General features: G+C 40.7%; 1 protein-coding gene across 2 annotated transcripts in view; it reads left to right on the top strand.

The window, feature by feature from the left end:
* smc5 (structural maintenance of chromosomes 5) overlaps positions 1 to 15958 on the top strand; it is a 50223-nt gene that overhangs the window by 32501 nt on the left and 1764 nt on the right. For both annotated transcript variants that reach the window (XM_061684945.1, XM_061684944.1), the window contains 7 exons: positions 2837 to 2960; positions 8142 to 8264; positions 8351 to 8476; positions 8574 to 8669; positions 12072 to 12176; positions 12831 to 12950; positions 14691 to 14870. In XM_061684945.1, the coding sequence (XP_061540929.1) occupies positions 2837 to 2960; positions 8142 to 8264; positions 8351 to 8476; positions 8574 to 8669; positions 12072 to 12176; positions 12831 to 12950; positions 14691 to 14870 (874 nt within the window). The remainder of the gene's footprint in view (positions 1 to 2836; positions 2961 to 8141; positions 8265 to 8350; positions 8477 to 8573; positions 8670 to 12071; positions 12177 to 12830; positions 12951 to 14690; positions 14871 to 15958) is intronic.

The raw sequence follows: 15958 nt of genomic DNA, 5'->3' as shown, positions 1-15958 counted from the left end.
GTCCTCTCAGTGTCCCACTTCTTCTTAGCTCACCTCTTTCCTTGTATGGTTTCCTGTACTTTGAGGTTCCACCACCAAATCTCCTTCTCCCTTTTCCTGCCAGAAGATACACCAAGTACTCTCCTGCCTGTCTCTCTGATCACCTTGGATGTAGTTGTCCAGTCTTCTGGAAGCTCCTCCTGTCCACCGAGAGCCTGTCTCACCTCTTCCCGAAAAGATGCACAACACTCTTCCTACCTAAATTTTATATGAAGAATAATGATTAGAAAGTGGAGAGCCAAGAGACAAATATAGGGTGAGGCAGAAAGGACAGATGTTTTTGAAATTTTACTGACATCAATGTGTTCGTATTGAAATAACATTTGACACAATCAAGTGAAGAAAACAGCATCCAGCACGTGTCCGGGAAGGCGTTGATGGAAGTTGGCTTCCACTCTCTCCAACATTACTCTGTTTATCTGGTCTGTGGTCTATCATTTTGTCTGATCTGTGTTACTGTGACCGCCGCACGTTACATTGAGATGATAAATAACTTGTTTGTGCCTGAATTGCGACCAAGTATCCTCTCCGACGTGTCTGGTTTCAGCAGGATGGGGCGATGACCCACACAGCCAGAGCATCAATGGCCGTTCTTAGTTCTCTTTTTGGTGACCAGCTCATTTCCAGGTTTGCTGACACTCCTTGGCCCCCTCAGTACCCTGATTTGTACATGTGTGATAATTTTGGTAGAGCCACCTCAAGGCACGTGTATATGTGCATAGACCCCATACACTGGACGAGTTGAAGGAAGGTATTTTGCATACACTGTAACAGCGTGTGTACCCCCCCTTTTTTTGTAGTAAATGCTGTAAACATACTTGTGTTTGTGTAGTGTGATTAAAAAAAACAACAACAACAGACTAAAATAACTACAAATCCAGAGCTGCCAACCTATAATTCACGAACAAAAAAATCTGTCCCAATTTCTCAATTTCCATATTTTCAAAATTTTGTCAAGAACATTACCTTGCGATAGTCATAATCATAATTATTCTTAAATTATGGCTTCAATATTTGTAATTTTGTTTTTATTACGGCAACCTTTTAATGGTGGATTTAGTTGCAGCCTGAATCTAAGTACCAGTATATGACATTTCGACGTTCCATTGTCAAAAATATCTGTCTATGGATTCATTTGCATTTTGCCAATTCTATTTTCAACTCTTGTAGCAAAATAAAACAGGTCTATGAAAGAAGATTAATCAGAGCTCAAACGTTAAAATTCAAACTCATTCCTCTATTTTGCAAACAAAAAAATAACATTGCTGATAGACTGAATTGGATACTTTATGTATGAACAATAGCTTTGGTTTCAGTTTTGTGCAATATTCTTCTTGGACGTCTTCTCTTGCTGTTTAGCACATCTGCCTCACAGGTCTGAGGAACGGGGTTCAAATCCCGGACCCGCCTGCATGGAATTTACATGTTCTCCCCGTGCCTGCGTGGGTTTTCTCCGGGTACTCCGGTTTCCTCCCACATCCCAAATAGATGCATGGTAGGTTGATTGAAGACTCTAAATTGCCCTTGGGTGTGAATGTGAGTACGAATGGTTGTTTGTTCATATGTGCCTTGCGATTGGTTGGCAACCAGTTCAGGGTGTACCCCGCCTCTCGCCCGAAGATAGCTGGGGTAGGCTCCAGCACACCATAGTTGAGGATAGGCGGTATAGAAAATGGATGGATATCCACAATTGCTGCTGAAACTATGCAAATTTCCCCATTGTGGGGCTAGTAAAGGTTAGCTCATGTTACACATTTATTAATAATAATAATAATACAATACTTTTAACCTGCCCACGTTCTGAAGTGCCGTGGGCAGTGACGTACTAATTAATTTCAGGTTAATACGTGGTGGAGGAGTATTATTTTATATTTATTTGTCTAAACATGTATTAATTGGCGTGTTATTTTGTTGTTCAAAGTTGGTTAGTCTTTGCGAAAACGCTGTTCCAGCCAGACGTATGTGACAACTGTACTGTATTACTAAATCACAAATCTTTTTGATGTTTTATGACTGGATATAACAATAGCTTAGCAATTAGCATGGCTTTGACATCGTCTTTGTCTAGCCACTCCTCTTCCAGCAGCATGGTAAGAAGTGTAGCTTATTAGCTACCATGGAGGCAATGCTGATGCGTTGACACCGGCCGCATGGAGAACATTTGCCTCCGCGGCTTGGCAGCCAGGGGTGTAATAAAATAGCGTGCACCAAGCAGCTGTTCAATGTGTACGCGACGGTAATGTCAGATGCTGGAAATCTTTATTTATTAATTTTTTCTCCATGGATGGCTGTAACGAGTGAAGGTTCAGTGATTTCCGTAACAAAATATGGATGTTCCTAACATTTGACAGCTTTGCAAATCTAACAGTGACTTTTTTACCCAGTATTGTATTGTTTTAAAATGTATCCAAAAACATAAGGCAATTTCTGAGTCTTCATTAGCTGTTTATGAAATTTTGTGCTTGCACGCTACTTTCACTCACGTACCGTGCATCTCCCTATCCATAAAACCTCAAACAATCTAGATGGGACAACAGAAATTCTTATTAAACCATCTAACATACATGACATTAACACACAAAAATAGGACATGCAACAGTGGTAATGGGCAAATATTCCCTCTGCTCTATGGAAATAGGTAGAACTTCTGGAGTTTATCTTCAGCTTTTAGTTTAGTGACTATCTACTTCTTGTTGACCTAGTCACTTGATTTATTGTGTGTGCTTACATATCAATCTTAAGACCACTTTTTATGCTGTTCCTTTGGGGTCTGATGTACTACTTTCATGTGTTTTAGACTGAGGCAGCTGGAGCACAGTGGAATTGACCTGAAGAAGGTTGAGTCGGAGACAAAAAAGAAAATAATTGCTGTCAATTCCAAGAAGACAGCCGTAGTTACTGCATTAATGGAACAAATTAAGGTAAGGCTGAGTGAACTGGAATGCCTTCGCAGCAACTCTGATTCTAATGACATTGTTTGCTTGAAATTTCCTGTCGGCACATTTTTTTATGATGGGTATGTACCAATTCCAATGAAGTTGGGATGTTGTGGAAAACGTAAACATTTTGCATATTTTTGCAATTCATCCTGTATTCGATTTTTATAAACTACAAAGCCAAGAAATTTGTTGAAACTGATTTTTTTTTGGACGCCTGCAACATGTTCCAACATACAAATGGCACCCTGTGTCCGAGACCCCCTTTGCCTCATAAATATAATTTGTGCAAATTGATTTCTCTACAAAATAAATTGTTGCGTATTTAAATAATTCATATTTGAAAATTAAGAAGGCATTTTGCTGTTTATTTTTCATTAGAGCGCCTTTCCTTATAACAAAACTCAAGAAGTGTTTGGGAACTGAGGACAGCTTTGTAGGTGGATTTCTTTCCCATTCTTGCAACCTCAGTTGCTCAACAGTCTAGAGCCTTCATTGTCATATTTTGCACTTCATAATGCGGCACACATTTTCAGTGATAGACTCGAACTCTTTTACTCCGAAGCCACGCTTTTGGAACACGTGCAGAATGTGACTTGGCATTGTCTTGCTAAAATAAGCAGGGATGTCGCTAAAAATGACGTTGCTTAGATGGCAGCATCTGTTGCTCCAAAATCTGGATGTAACTTTAAGAAATTATGGTGCATTCACAGATATGCATGCAAATCATCCATGCCACAGGCAGTAAAACACCCCCATACCATCACAGATTCTTGATTTTGAATTTTGCTCTGGTAATAATCCGAATTGGCCTTTTCCTCTTTGGTCCAGAGAATGCGACGTCCATCATACCCAAAAACAATTCGAAATGTGGACTTGTCAAACCACAGCACACTTTTCCACTTTGCGTCAGTCCATCTGAGATGAGCTTGGGACCAGAGATACCAGCAGCGTTTGCGTTGTTGTTGATGCACTATATTGTCAAAAGGTATTGACACCTGCTCACCTGCCTTGACTCACATATGAATTTAATTGACGTCCAATTCTTAATCCATTGGGTTCAATATGACGTTGGTCCACCTAACAGCTTCAGGTCTTCTGGGAAGGCTGTCCACCTGGTTTAGGAGTGTGTTTATGGACATTTTTGACCATTCTTCCAGAAGCGCATTTGTGAGGTCACACACTGATGTTGGATGAGAAGGCCTGGCCCTCAGTCTCCCCTCTAATTCATCCCAATGGTGTTCTATCGGGTTGAGGTCAGGAGTTTGTGAAGGCCAGTCAAATTCATCCAGACCAGACTCTGTCATCCATGTCTTTCTGGACCTTGCTTTGTGCACTGGGGCACAGTCATGTTGGAAGAGGAAGGGGCCAGCTCCAAACTCTTCCCATTCCCACAAAAATGGGATGATGGAATTGTCTATAATCTCTTGGTATGATGAAGCATTCAGAGTTCCTTTCACTGGAACTAAGGGGCCAAGCCCAGCTCCTGGAAAAACAACCCCACACCTTAATCCCTCCTCCACCAAACTTTACACTTGGCACAATGCGTTCTCATGGCAACCACCAAACCCAGACCCGTCCATCAGATTGCCAGATGGAGAAAAGTGATTCCTCACTGCAGAGAATGCGTCTCCACTGCTAAAGAGTCTAGTGGCGTTGTGCTTTACACAACTGCAGCCGACTCTTTGCGTCACACTTGATATATGACTGGAATGCAGTCGCTCGGCCATGGAAACCCATTCCATGAAGCTCTCTACGAACTGTTCATGAGCTAATCTGATGGCCACATGAAGTTTGGAGGTATTTAGCGATTGACTCGGCAGAAAGATGGCCACTTGTGTGCTTGAGAAGTATCTGCACCATTTGCACAATTGACATAGTCCCAGATTATCTCACTAGTAGTCACTTTAAACTGAATAAATTTGTTAACGTCGCCGCGCCCTTTGCACAATGGTCATTGCACCAGACTACTGTTCTAGTAGTCATTTCAAACTGTTCTAATTGCTTGAGGACTGCATCATTTTTGCACAATTGTCAAAAAAAATAAACCAGCATTACCACATTACTGGTAACCTTTTATTGTTCCGTGACTCTGTTTTTTATGTTTTAATGTCTAAAAACTATCAATTCTGTTGTCGTACTAGAGCGGCTCCAACTACCGGAGACAAATTCCCTGTGTGTTTTTGACATACTTGGCAAATAAAGATGGTTCTGATTCTGATTCTGAACCTCTTTGCATTATGTGCCTCAGGTATCCTGTTACAGTTTCTGCTAGAATTCCCTTGAGAGCGACCCTTTCTTTCACAAATGTTTGTAAAAACAGTCTGCATGCCTAAGTGATTGATTTTATACACCTGTGGCCATGGAAGTGATTGGAACACTTTTTATAGGGCTTTCGCTTTGCATTGTACAGTTTTAACTTGCGTTTGTAGCAACAAATTTCTTAAACTGACAATGGTTTTATGAAGTGTTCCTGAGCCCACGTGGCATCCTTTACACAGTGATACTGTTTTTTAATGCAGTGTCACCTTGTGGGATCAAAGGTCACAGGCATTCAATGGTGTTTTTTGGCCTTGCGTTTTACATGCAGAGATTTCTCCAGATTCTCTGAATCTTTTGATGACAACCCTAAATTGCTCTCAATTGAACGTTGAGAAACATTTTTAAAATGTTGGACTATTTGCTCATGCAGTTGTTCACAAAGTGGTGAACCTCGCCCCATCCTTGCTTGTAAACAACTGAGCATTTTGAGAATGCTCCTTTTATACCCAATCATGCCACTCACCTGTTTCCAATTAACCTGTTCACCCGTGGAATGTTCCAAAGAGGTGTTTTTTTTTATTAAGCATTCGTCTAATTTCCCAGTTATTTGTTACCCCTGCCCCAGGTTTTTGGGAACGTGTTGCAGGCATCAAATTCAAAATCAGTTTGAAAATTAAATATCTTTGTTGTGGATACAATTGAATATAAGTTGCAAAGGCTGTTTTTATTTCCCATTTTACACAACATCCCAACTTCATTGGAAGTATGTACCACTGAATTTTAGAGACATTTACTAGGGTAAACCGATTCGACCGGCTCTCCGTTCGTAAAGGCGAGAGATTCTCGCCTTTACGAAGATGGCACACAGTTTGCGAGATCCCCCATTGGCTCATAAATATTGTTCATGTAAATGATATTCTCTACAAAATAAATTGTTATGGTGTATGAAATAATTAATTTGATATTTGAAAATATATAAGGTATTTTGTTATCTAATCTTTACAATGCCCAAAAGCAACAATGCGAATGTCATTTTATAGAATTGGGCAAAGTCAAGTCAAGGTTCTTTGATTAACATCTACAGCAAATGATATTTACTACTAACTCGAATTGTTTTCACACTGTATTGAATCGTATCACTCCCATACTGAACCAAATTGTATCGAACCATTTTGCCCTTAAAGATACAATTTTTGAATGATAGATATGAAACAAATCGGCCTCATGCCAGAGACTCTCAACCCTAAAATCCACATATTAGTCATCATAAATGTATGAATAATAATACCAGAGTTGGGCGGCATGATGCCCTACTGGTTAGATCATCTGCCTCATAGTTCTGAGGACCCGAGTTCAAATCCGGCCTCGCCTGTGTGGAGTTTGCATGTTCTCCCCGTGTCTGTGTGGGCTTTTCTACGAGTACTCCGGTATTCACCATGACATGAAGAGCTGCTTAAAATGCTTGAGCATCTGACACTTCCTGGCCAAGAAGAACATCGCTGTGCTGGAGCTACCTCCCTACTCACCCGACTTGGCTCCATGTATTTTTTCCTCTTTCCCAAGCTGAAGGGGAACATCTAGAGGACTTGTTTTGAAGAGGATCCCAGAAGGATCCTTCCAGGAGTTCATCAAGGTGTCACAGAAGGCTGGGGAAGTGTGTTAGACTCCACAGAAATAACTTCAAAGAGGAAAACTTGTAGTTTGGATTAGAACTAGATATTTCGTGACGTCAGTCCTGGAACCTTTCCGACACAGCTCGTATGTAGGCTCTTAGTACATTTTGCTCCTTTTGCATCTGTGAAATCGTGTATGAAAGGTAATAGAGAGAAGTTGCAACGGGGATGTGAAGGTTTGCAAATATTGTGGAAACTAAGTGTGATAGCTGAAATGTTGGGTCACAGATATACAATATGATTAGATTCAGCCAACAGACATGCCCGTCCCGATGTGGCGGCAGTATTGAATGTGGCGACATTCCCATCAAAGGCAATGCATTGACGTGTGGCGGCCATGTTGAATGTGTTGACATTTCCAGGCGATGCATTGACGTGGTTGGTGGTCATAATGGCAGGGGTTCTATCTATTGTCCCTTAAGGCTTCCGCAATGGTCCCGCACCTCCACTCCATTTATTTCTGAGACATTAGGCTAAAAATCGTAACACACTGATTTTTTTTAAGCGCTTTGAATGCAATTTGTTTTGTTACAAACGTCAGACCTGGCTACGATACAGAAAAATCAGTGTGCGTTGAAAATGTTTCGTCACTCAAAAAATTTTACTTTAAAGGGAATAGTAAGTTGAAAAACAGTCTGCAGTTATATGCACGACACACACACATATATCTATATGTATATAAACCCACCCATCCACACATACACACAGCCGTGCTCACCATTATTGGCACCCCATTTTTTACAATCATTCGTTAATTTTCCGTACTGCTTATCGTAACTGGTGTCGCGGACATGCTGGAGCCTATCCCAGCTATCTTCAGGCGAGAGGCAGGATACACCCTGAACTAGTCGCCAGCCAATCGCAGGGCACATAAAACAACCACCCATTCACACTCACATTCATACCTACAGGAAATTTAGAGTCTTCAATTAACCTACCGCGCATTTTTTTGGCATGTAGGAGGAAACCAGAGTACCCGGAGAAAGCCCACGCAGGCACGGGGAGAATGTGCAAACTCCACACAGGCGAGGCCAGATTTGAACCTGGGTCCTCTGAACGCAAGCCGGCGCATGAATTTCAATAATACAAAACAAACTTTGACCAGTAGTGTTCGTGGATGAATATTGACCCTTTTTTACGATTGTTTTGAGTTGTCTGTTGTTCCCCATTTGTTTCAGAATGTCATTTTAACCTTCTTTTTCCCTTGTGCCTCTGACCCCTGCCCCTCCAGATGCAAGCCAAATTGACCATAGAGAAGGAGTACCTGGCATTGGAGATGACGGGGCTGTTGGCAGCGAAGACCAAGCTGGAGAACGTTTGTAGAGAAGGCGCGAATGGACTAAAAGGCATCAATGTAAATATTTGACCCTCCATTAGCTACTCTACTTCTAGCTGCAATACGTGTTGTTGATGTACTACTGGTTGTGTGTTTTTGTGTAGCAAAAATGCAGCCAACTTGAGGAGAGTACTGCACGGCTGAAAATCCAATGTAAAGAGATCATGAAGAGAGCCAAATCAATCTGCAGGATGCAACCCGACGAGGCGTTACCTCGAAACCTGCATGATGTCAGCCTTTTGCTGTCCACTAAATATCCTACTTGTCATGTGATCTGATTGGTGTGTGAGTGCAGTTGCACTACAGTACTTGTTTTTGTGAATGCAGGCTTTCAGTAAGCTGCCTGACACATTGGATGAGTTGGATGCCATGTTGAATGAAGAACGGTCCAGAGCTGAGTGCTTTCCTGGAGTCAGTAAAAAGGTAAGGGCACTTGACAGTCACCCCCCAAGGATTGGTGGATTTTAGCCCAGGGTGGAGAAACTCTAAATGCGGGTTGGACTATGTAAATGAGACTAATTGTGTTGTTGTTTTTTATTTATTTATTTATGTATTTTTTGGTGGCAAAATTTAGAACAGCTCGCTCGCAGACACATTTTGGGAACTAGCTAGCATAAGATTGACTCAGTAGTAAACTAGTACATTGCATTTGTGTCAAGGAACTTTGTTGAAGTTATACAGTTGGAGGAACAAGTATGTGAACCTTCTGTAATTTCTTACATTTTTACGTAAATTGGTCATAAAATGTAGTCTGATCACATCTGATCACTGATCACAGGAAAAAGTAAGTCAACCCTTGGTTTATTAATTGTAATGCACAGTATGAACAATCATTGTAGTACCTTGGCTTTAATATTAACACATACACATTGCATGATGTCTCTGACTTTCACTTTCTTGGCTAGAAAAAGGCAAGGCTTGAAATGGATGGGCATCGCAATTTGCAAGTGAAAATTTGCATTTTGTGCCTCATAAAAACACCTTGAAAAGCAAAAATGTGAATCACAGATTTTTAAGTTTACAATAATTGAACCACAGAGACAGTCCCAAAAAGCTTTGCTGCGCTGGACGCACGGGCGTTAATGCCACAAAACGTGCTCATGTCACCTACGCGAACAAAGTAGGAGGTGGAAGCAAAAGGCATTTGGTTGACAGAGTGGGAAGATGGCGACGACGAATAGAGAAGACAAATCAAATGTGTGGAAAAAAAAGAGAAAATTGTGAAATGGTGGGACAATTTCAGACTGAAATGCAAGGCGAGCACTGTGACATTTAATCGTTGTAACATGGACCTTGCTCTTTGCCAAAGACGCCCAGTCTTAAGCTGCTTAGGACCCGAGACAAGGTAGAATTAAAAATAATTCTTAGGAAAAAAATTAACAAATTACAGATAATACTTTGTTTTGATCACATGTGTAGAAGCAAAACCATGCATTGTAAAAATGCATTATCCATAGGTTGAAGGTTTTTACAGAATTTTGAGGTCAACATTGGGGGTGCGCGTTATACATGGGTGCGCACTATACATGAGAAATTACGGTACATTAAATCACTGGGACATGCAAACATCTCTGTTGACAAATCTCCCATAAGTAAAACAAACAAGAATGGGGTTCATGGGAGAACACCAAGGATGACTGCAAGAGCACAGCGCAAAATACTCAGTGAGGTAAAAAAGAACCATCGTGTCAACTGACGATGTACAGAAATCACTGAGACATACAAACAATCCATCCCTCCATTTTCTGAGCCGCTTCTCCTCACTAGGGTCGCGGGCGTGCTGGAGCTGGATCCCAGCTATCTTCAGGCAGCAGGTGGGGTACACCCTGAACTGGTTACCAGCCAATCGCAGGGCAGACATAAACAAACAACCATTCGCACTCACATTCACACCTAGGGGAAATTTAATGACTTCAATTAACCTACCATGCATGGTTTTGGGATGTGGGAGGAAACCGGAGTGCCCGGAGAAAACCCACGCAGGCACGGGGAGGAGAACCTGTAAACTCCACACAGGCGAGCCCGGGGATTGAACCCCGGTCCTCAGAACTGTGAGGCAGACGCTCTAACCAGTCGTTCAACGTGCCGCCCATACAAAAAATACTTTTGACAAATCGACCACAAGTAAAACAATAAACAAGAATGGGGTGCACGGGAGAATACCAAGGGGGAACCTGATGCTGTATAAAAAAAAAAAAAAAAAGACTGTTGCTGCACATTAGAACTATGATAAAGAGCAGTTGGACATTCTATAGCACTATTGGCAAAATATGTGGTCATATGAAACCAAAGTTGAATTGTTTTGGAGGAACACTCAATGCCATGTGTGGAGGAAATATAGCCCAGTACACCAGCATCAAAACCTTATCCCAACTGTGAAGCATGTTGGAGGGAGCATCATTTTATGGGCCTGATTTTCTATCGCAGGGCCTGGACAGCTTGCTATCCTCAATGGAAAAATTAATTCATAGGTTTATCAAAATATTTTGCAGGAGAACTTGAGGCCATCTGTCCAAGAGCTACCTCAAAAGAGGATCAGTGTTACAACAGGATCCAAAACACAGGACCAAATACAAAAACAAGAAGAAAATACATGTTCTGGAGAGCCCCAGCCAAAGTCCTATTGAGATGCTGTAGCCTGACATCGATAGAGCTCTAGGAATCTTGCAAACTGCAGGTTTTGTAAAGAGGACTGGTCCAGAATTCATCTTGATCGTTGTGCACGTCAGATCTGCAACTCCAGGAAACATTTGGTTGAGGTTATTGCTGCCAAAGGAGGGCCTAGGAGTTATAACCCTCGCAGTGCGTTGGACACGTGTTACCGTAATGCACAGTATGAACAGCCGTTGTGGCGGCTAGCTTGACTTATAAATAAATAAAAGATTATTCTTCTTCTTAGTTTTTTTGACTGGGGGCAGGCCTGAATGCGGTTGTTTTTCATACGGTGTAGGTAATGGCACTTTGGAGAAATAATTGTGCGAGGGGATCACATAGTTATTGTCCAGTACTTTGAGAACCCGTAATGTTTTCTGCCATTTTTCATTTACAGTTGTTGTCCCTTTTTGTGTTCCTGTAAACTAAAAGCTGCTCATTAGAGCATGGAGTGTGTATTCCTAATGTCACCCCCTACGCTATTGCAGTAGTGACCAAGTAAACAGTCCTGCCTGACTTATGGTTAGGAGCATACCCTCAACAGTGCTTGAATAGCAGAACTTGTAACACAGAGTTATTGTACACATAATTTGTTAATACAAAACTTCAGATTGAAAATATTATTGTTCGCTGTCTTTTTGATGGCATGTGTTAGTTTTGGCTGAGACGCAAATGTTCCTGACAAAATCAGAATGTTCCTGACAAAATATTCAAAATATATATCTGCATAGTTTTAGTATTCAGAATCAGAATCGTCTTTATTTGCCATGTCCAAAAAATTTGATTGTTTAGTCACAGACTTTCCTAAAAAGTGTTATGCTTCTCTTTGATTGAAATTGCGTTAAAATGTACAAAACAGTGACATTAATCTTGCCTGTCTGGGAACTCAGGACTCCTAATCTCTGATCCTAGAATTTCCCCTATTGTGGTATATATACAATTTAAAGTATTAATTGTAGGCAATTATAAACATTTTATGGAGGTGTCACTTACTCACCATTTGCGACAGAGCTTGGTATTATTGTACAAGACGTGTCCCCTTTAAAGTGGACGAAAGGAGGGTTTAGCCTGTGCTTTAAAGAGTGTTTTTAACATCAGTATTAGATTGAATCTCATCAGCTGCTTAAACAAAAACATTTGTTGTGTGTGACCTTGATTGTTGTTGTGTCTGAGGTGGTCGAGGAGTGCAACAAGCAAGAGCAGGAAATAAAAGAGCTGGAACAAGAGCTGACTGAGAAGAACGCCGCCTTAACTGCTTTCAGACAGAAGATGTCAGAGGTACCTGTACACCAGTTACTCAGACGTCTTTTGGGTGAAATTTCAAGATAAACCTAAAATGCACTGTAACTTTTACTGGTGAACTTTATTTGACCTCTAAACATTTGAATGTGCATATCTAACGTTTCAGTACTTTTGTACTACTGGCTGTTACAAGGAGCTGAACGACAAAATTCACAACAGGTATTTGTTCCGGAAATAGACCAACACATTTTCTGCTCCAATTGGAATTGGTATTTAAACAGTCCTCATCTTCCTGCTGTTCACATTTTGATATCATGAGACCTAGGCGATACCTCATAATTGAGTTTCTCAGAGGGAATTGGACACTGACTGAACTTAGCCTTAGAGAGTCAAAGAATGTCATCAGCAGGTTGCAGCAGAGCGAGTCACAGAAAGGCAAAGAAGTGAAATTGATTATTTTTTTATTTTTTTTACATTCAACACCTTGTTAGAAGAACAACAAAAATTTGCAGAAAGTCCTGAAAGATTGAACAGTAGGACAGTGCATTCAGGTTTAGAGAGTTAAATGAAGTTGATCTGTAATGGTTACAGTGCACTTTAAGTTCATCCGGAAATTTCACCCAAAAGCCATATATCCAACACTTTGTTTGAGCACTGTGAATTGTGTGTGCGTGTGTGTGTTTTGCACAGGCTAAAGAAAACTGGCTCAACCCTCTGAAACAGTTGGTAGAACAAATTAACAACAAGTTCAGCAATTTCTTCCACGCCATGAAGTGTACAGGAGAAGTGGATTTGCACTGTGACAACGAGGTAGCACACTTTATAACTAAGGCTGGATGATTTACTCTTTTAAGTGTGCCTTTTTCCCCCCTTACACACATACAGTGATGCCTTGAGATACGAGTGACTTGACTTAAGTTTTTTGAGAGAGGCGCCGTCATTCAGCCGATTCTCTGCTTTGATTTGTGAGCACACACTTGAGATACGAGCACTGTATGGTCGCAGTGAACTCAACTCGCTTCACAATAAACAGCACTTTGGAAAATAGTGAACAATTCTTCAAAAAAGAGGCCTCAGCTGTTTAATGCCACTCCTGGTTTAAGTTTACTATCAAACTAAACTAACCTAGGAGAATTACACATTGTGTAGTTAAACCTATAATACTTGAGTTTTGTCCCCCCCTACACTGGAATTCAGTCTTACATCAACAGACCCGTCACTTTGATGTGACGTAGGTGGCCGCTTGTATGTAATGATTCTACAACATTGTAATGCATTTTTATTGTTTTGAAGGCTAGCTAGTGGGGGGAAAAAAGATGAATTCTTCGGAAGAGGCAGTTGTTGTAAATTCCCTATTGTTGCATATTGCAATGCATTTTGTTCATGCATTGCTCTGACGGTATTAACTTAGTTTATTTTACATCAGGCACCTTTTTGGGCAGCTAAGGGGTTCTTGGGAAGAGGTGCGGGTTTCATTCACGGCAGACTGCTGTTATTTTCTTTTGTCATCAAAGCCTGTCTGTGTTTGTGAAGATATCAGACCCATACATATAAACAACCCAGACATTATAATGCAGACAGCGTTCCATGCATGTATTTTACATCAGGCACCTTGTTGGGCAGCTAAGGGGTCCTCAGAAAGGATTTTTTTTTCATTTTTATTGAGCATGTTCAATTCACAAAAAACAGACAAACTGACATCCTGAGAAAAACGTGTTGAGTTTGTTCCCAGCAATTATTTTTTTCCTTTACACAGTCATTATTGCATGATTAGTTTGTGCTACAAAAATGCAAAATGTGTTTATCTAGATTTTTACAAACATGATACAAGGGGCCGCCCTGCGCCAACTGCTTGGTAAAATGCGTCATTTTCGCTACGTGATTTTCGGTGCGCCACCAAGTGAGCTAGCGTGGCAATGTCTCTGGTAGACACGAAATATAAAAGATCAAATACTGAAAAATACAGCAAGATGTTGGAGGAGCTGATAGGCTCAATCAGCATTGTGTCATCTCCTCTAGTAGTGGCTTGGGTGAAAATGACTTTTTTTTTTTAGACAAAAATAGTTACATACTCAAGCTTTAAAAGAAACACGTAGCTTAGCATTTAGCCTTTCTGCTAGCTTTATGCTAATGCTTACGCATAATGGGAAATCTATACATAACCCTTTAAGCAACTAATATCTTATCACAAACGAACGAATTAAAGGTGAGCAAATTTGTTATTTAATAAGTACTGGTAGCCTTTCATGACAATCAGTTCCCAAGAAGTAGCTCTTAGTTTCGGTTTCAAAAAGGTGGGTGACTGCTGATGCACATTATATCAAGTCTGTCTCTTATACTGCCCCCAGGTGGCCAAGGGGGGCAGCAGTACACTGGCCATAAAAGAAATGCAAAGTGGGACATAAGTTTGTTTAATTTTTTTTCAATTCTCTTTGTCATTACTAATGTTCTTATAAAATGCGATATAATAGAGTGCCTCATGCACTAAAATTGGACACCAAAGTCAAGTCTCTTTTTATTTGATTGATTACTGTTCCTGATCCACCGCAGGAGGAGTATGACAAGTATGGCATTAGCATTCTGGTCAAGTTCCACGAGAGCAGTCAGCTGCATGAGCTGACACAATTCCATCAGAGTGGAGGAGAGCGCAGCGTTGCCACCATGTTGTACCTCATGGCCCTGCAGGAGCTCATCCGCTGCCCCTTCAGAGTTGTGGATGAGATCAACCAGGTGACCTACACGCACAATGACACGTTTACACTACACTACTTTTCAATAGTTTGTGGTCAACCAGACTATTTAATGTTTTCCATGAAAACACACAATTGTATACACTGTTCAAAAACAGTTTGGGATATTGGGCTTTAGGGTGAAATTTCAGGATGAACCTAAAATTCTCTACACCAGGGTATTCAACTAAAATTCAGAGGTCTAAATTTCTTGAAGCCAGGGGCACTTATTGATATGGGTATCTATTTATGCCTATATACATTTATTTATATATATATATATATATATATACAGCGGCTGAAATAAGTATTTAACACGTCACAATTTTTCTCACTAAATATATTTCCAAAGGTGCTATTGACATGACAATTTCACCAGATGTTGGGAACAACCTAAGTAATCCATACATACAAGGAAAGTAGAACAAATAAGATCAGAAATTAAGTTGTGCAATAATGTGAAATTCAGCCGCTGTGTGTGTGTGTGTGTGTGTGTGTGTGTGTATATATATATATATATATATATATATATATGTATATATATATATATATATATATGTATATGTGTGTGTGTGTGTGTGTGTGTGTGTGTATATATATATATATATATACACACAGTGACCCCCCCCCCCAAGTGGTGTGGTGCATTAAAATGTATTAAATTGATGAACTTTGATGAACTTGAATAACCTGCACAATCCTGACCTCAACCCTATAGAACAGTCGAATAAGTGATCAAATAAAACGAAAGCCTTTTTTGTAATTAATTGACCTTTGTCTGCCGCTGCCTGTTGCAGACAGACCTCTTGCTCACGGTAAAATATTTTGCAAATATATCTTGACTGTCAATCTTCATGTGAAACTGTGGTAGGCCATGGTCATGCTGTACCTCCTCCAAAAAGGGTGCGACCAAATCACTTGCGTGCTTACTTAAAAGGTTGGTCGCACCAGTGCTACAAATGCAAAAGTTAGTATAGAGCCCTGAGCTAGCCAGCCACAGCTCGTATGGAGCAAGTTAACGCCTCGCATTCCTTGTGTAGTTCTCCCGCGCAGCTAGGAAAGCAAGGGAGGATGTTTGACTGTTGTGGT

The sequence above is a fragment of the Phycodurus eques genome, chromosome 1 (genome assembly GCF_024500275.1).
Source record: "Phycodurus eques isolate BA_2022a chromosome 1, UOR_Pequ_1.1, whole genome shotgun sequence".
Taxonomy (NCBI): domain Eukaryota; kingdom Metazoa; phylum Chordata; class Actinopteri; order Syngnathiformes; family Syngnathidae; genus Phycodurus; species Phycodurus eques.
This window is presented reverse-complemented; position numbering and strand designations above follow the sequence as displayed.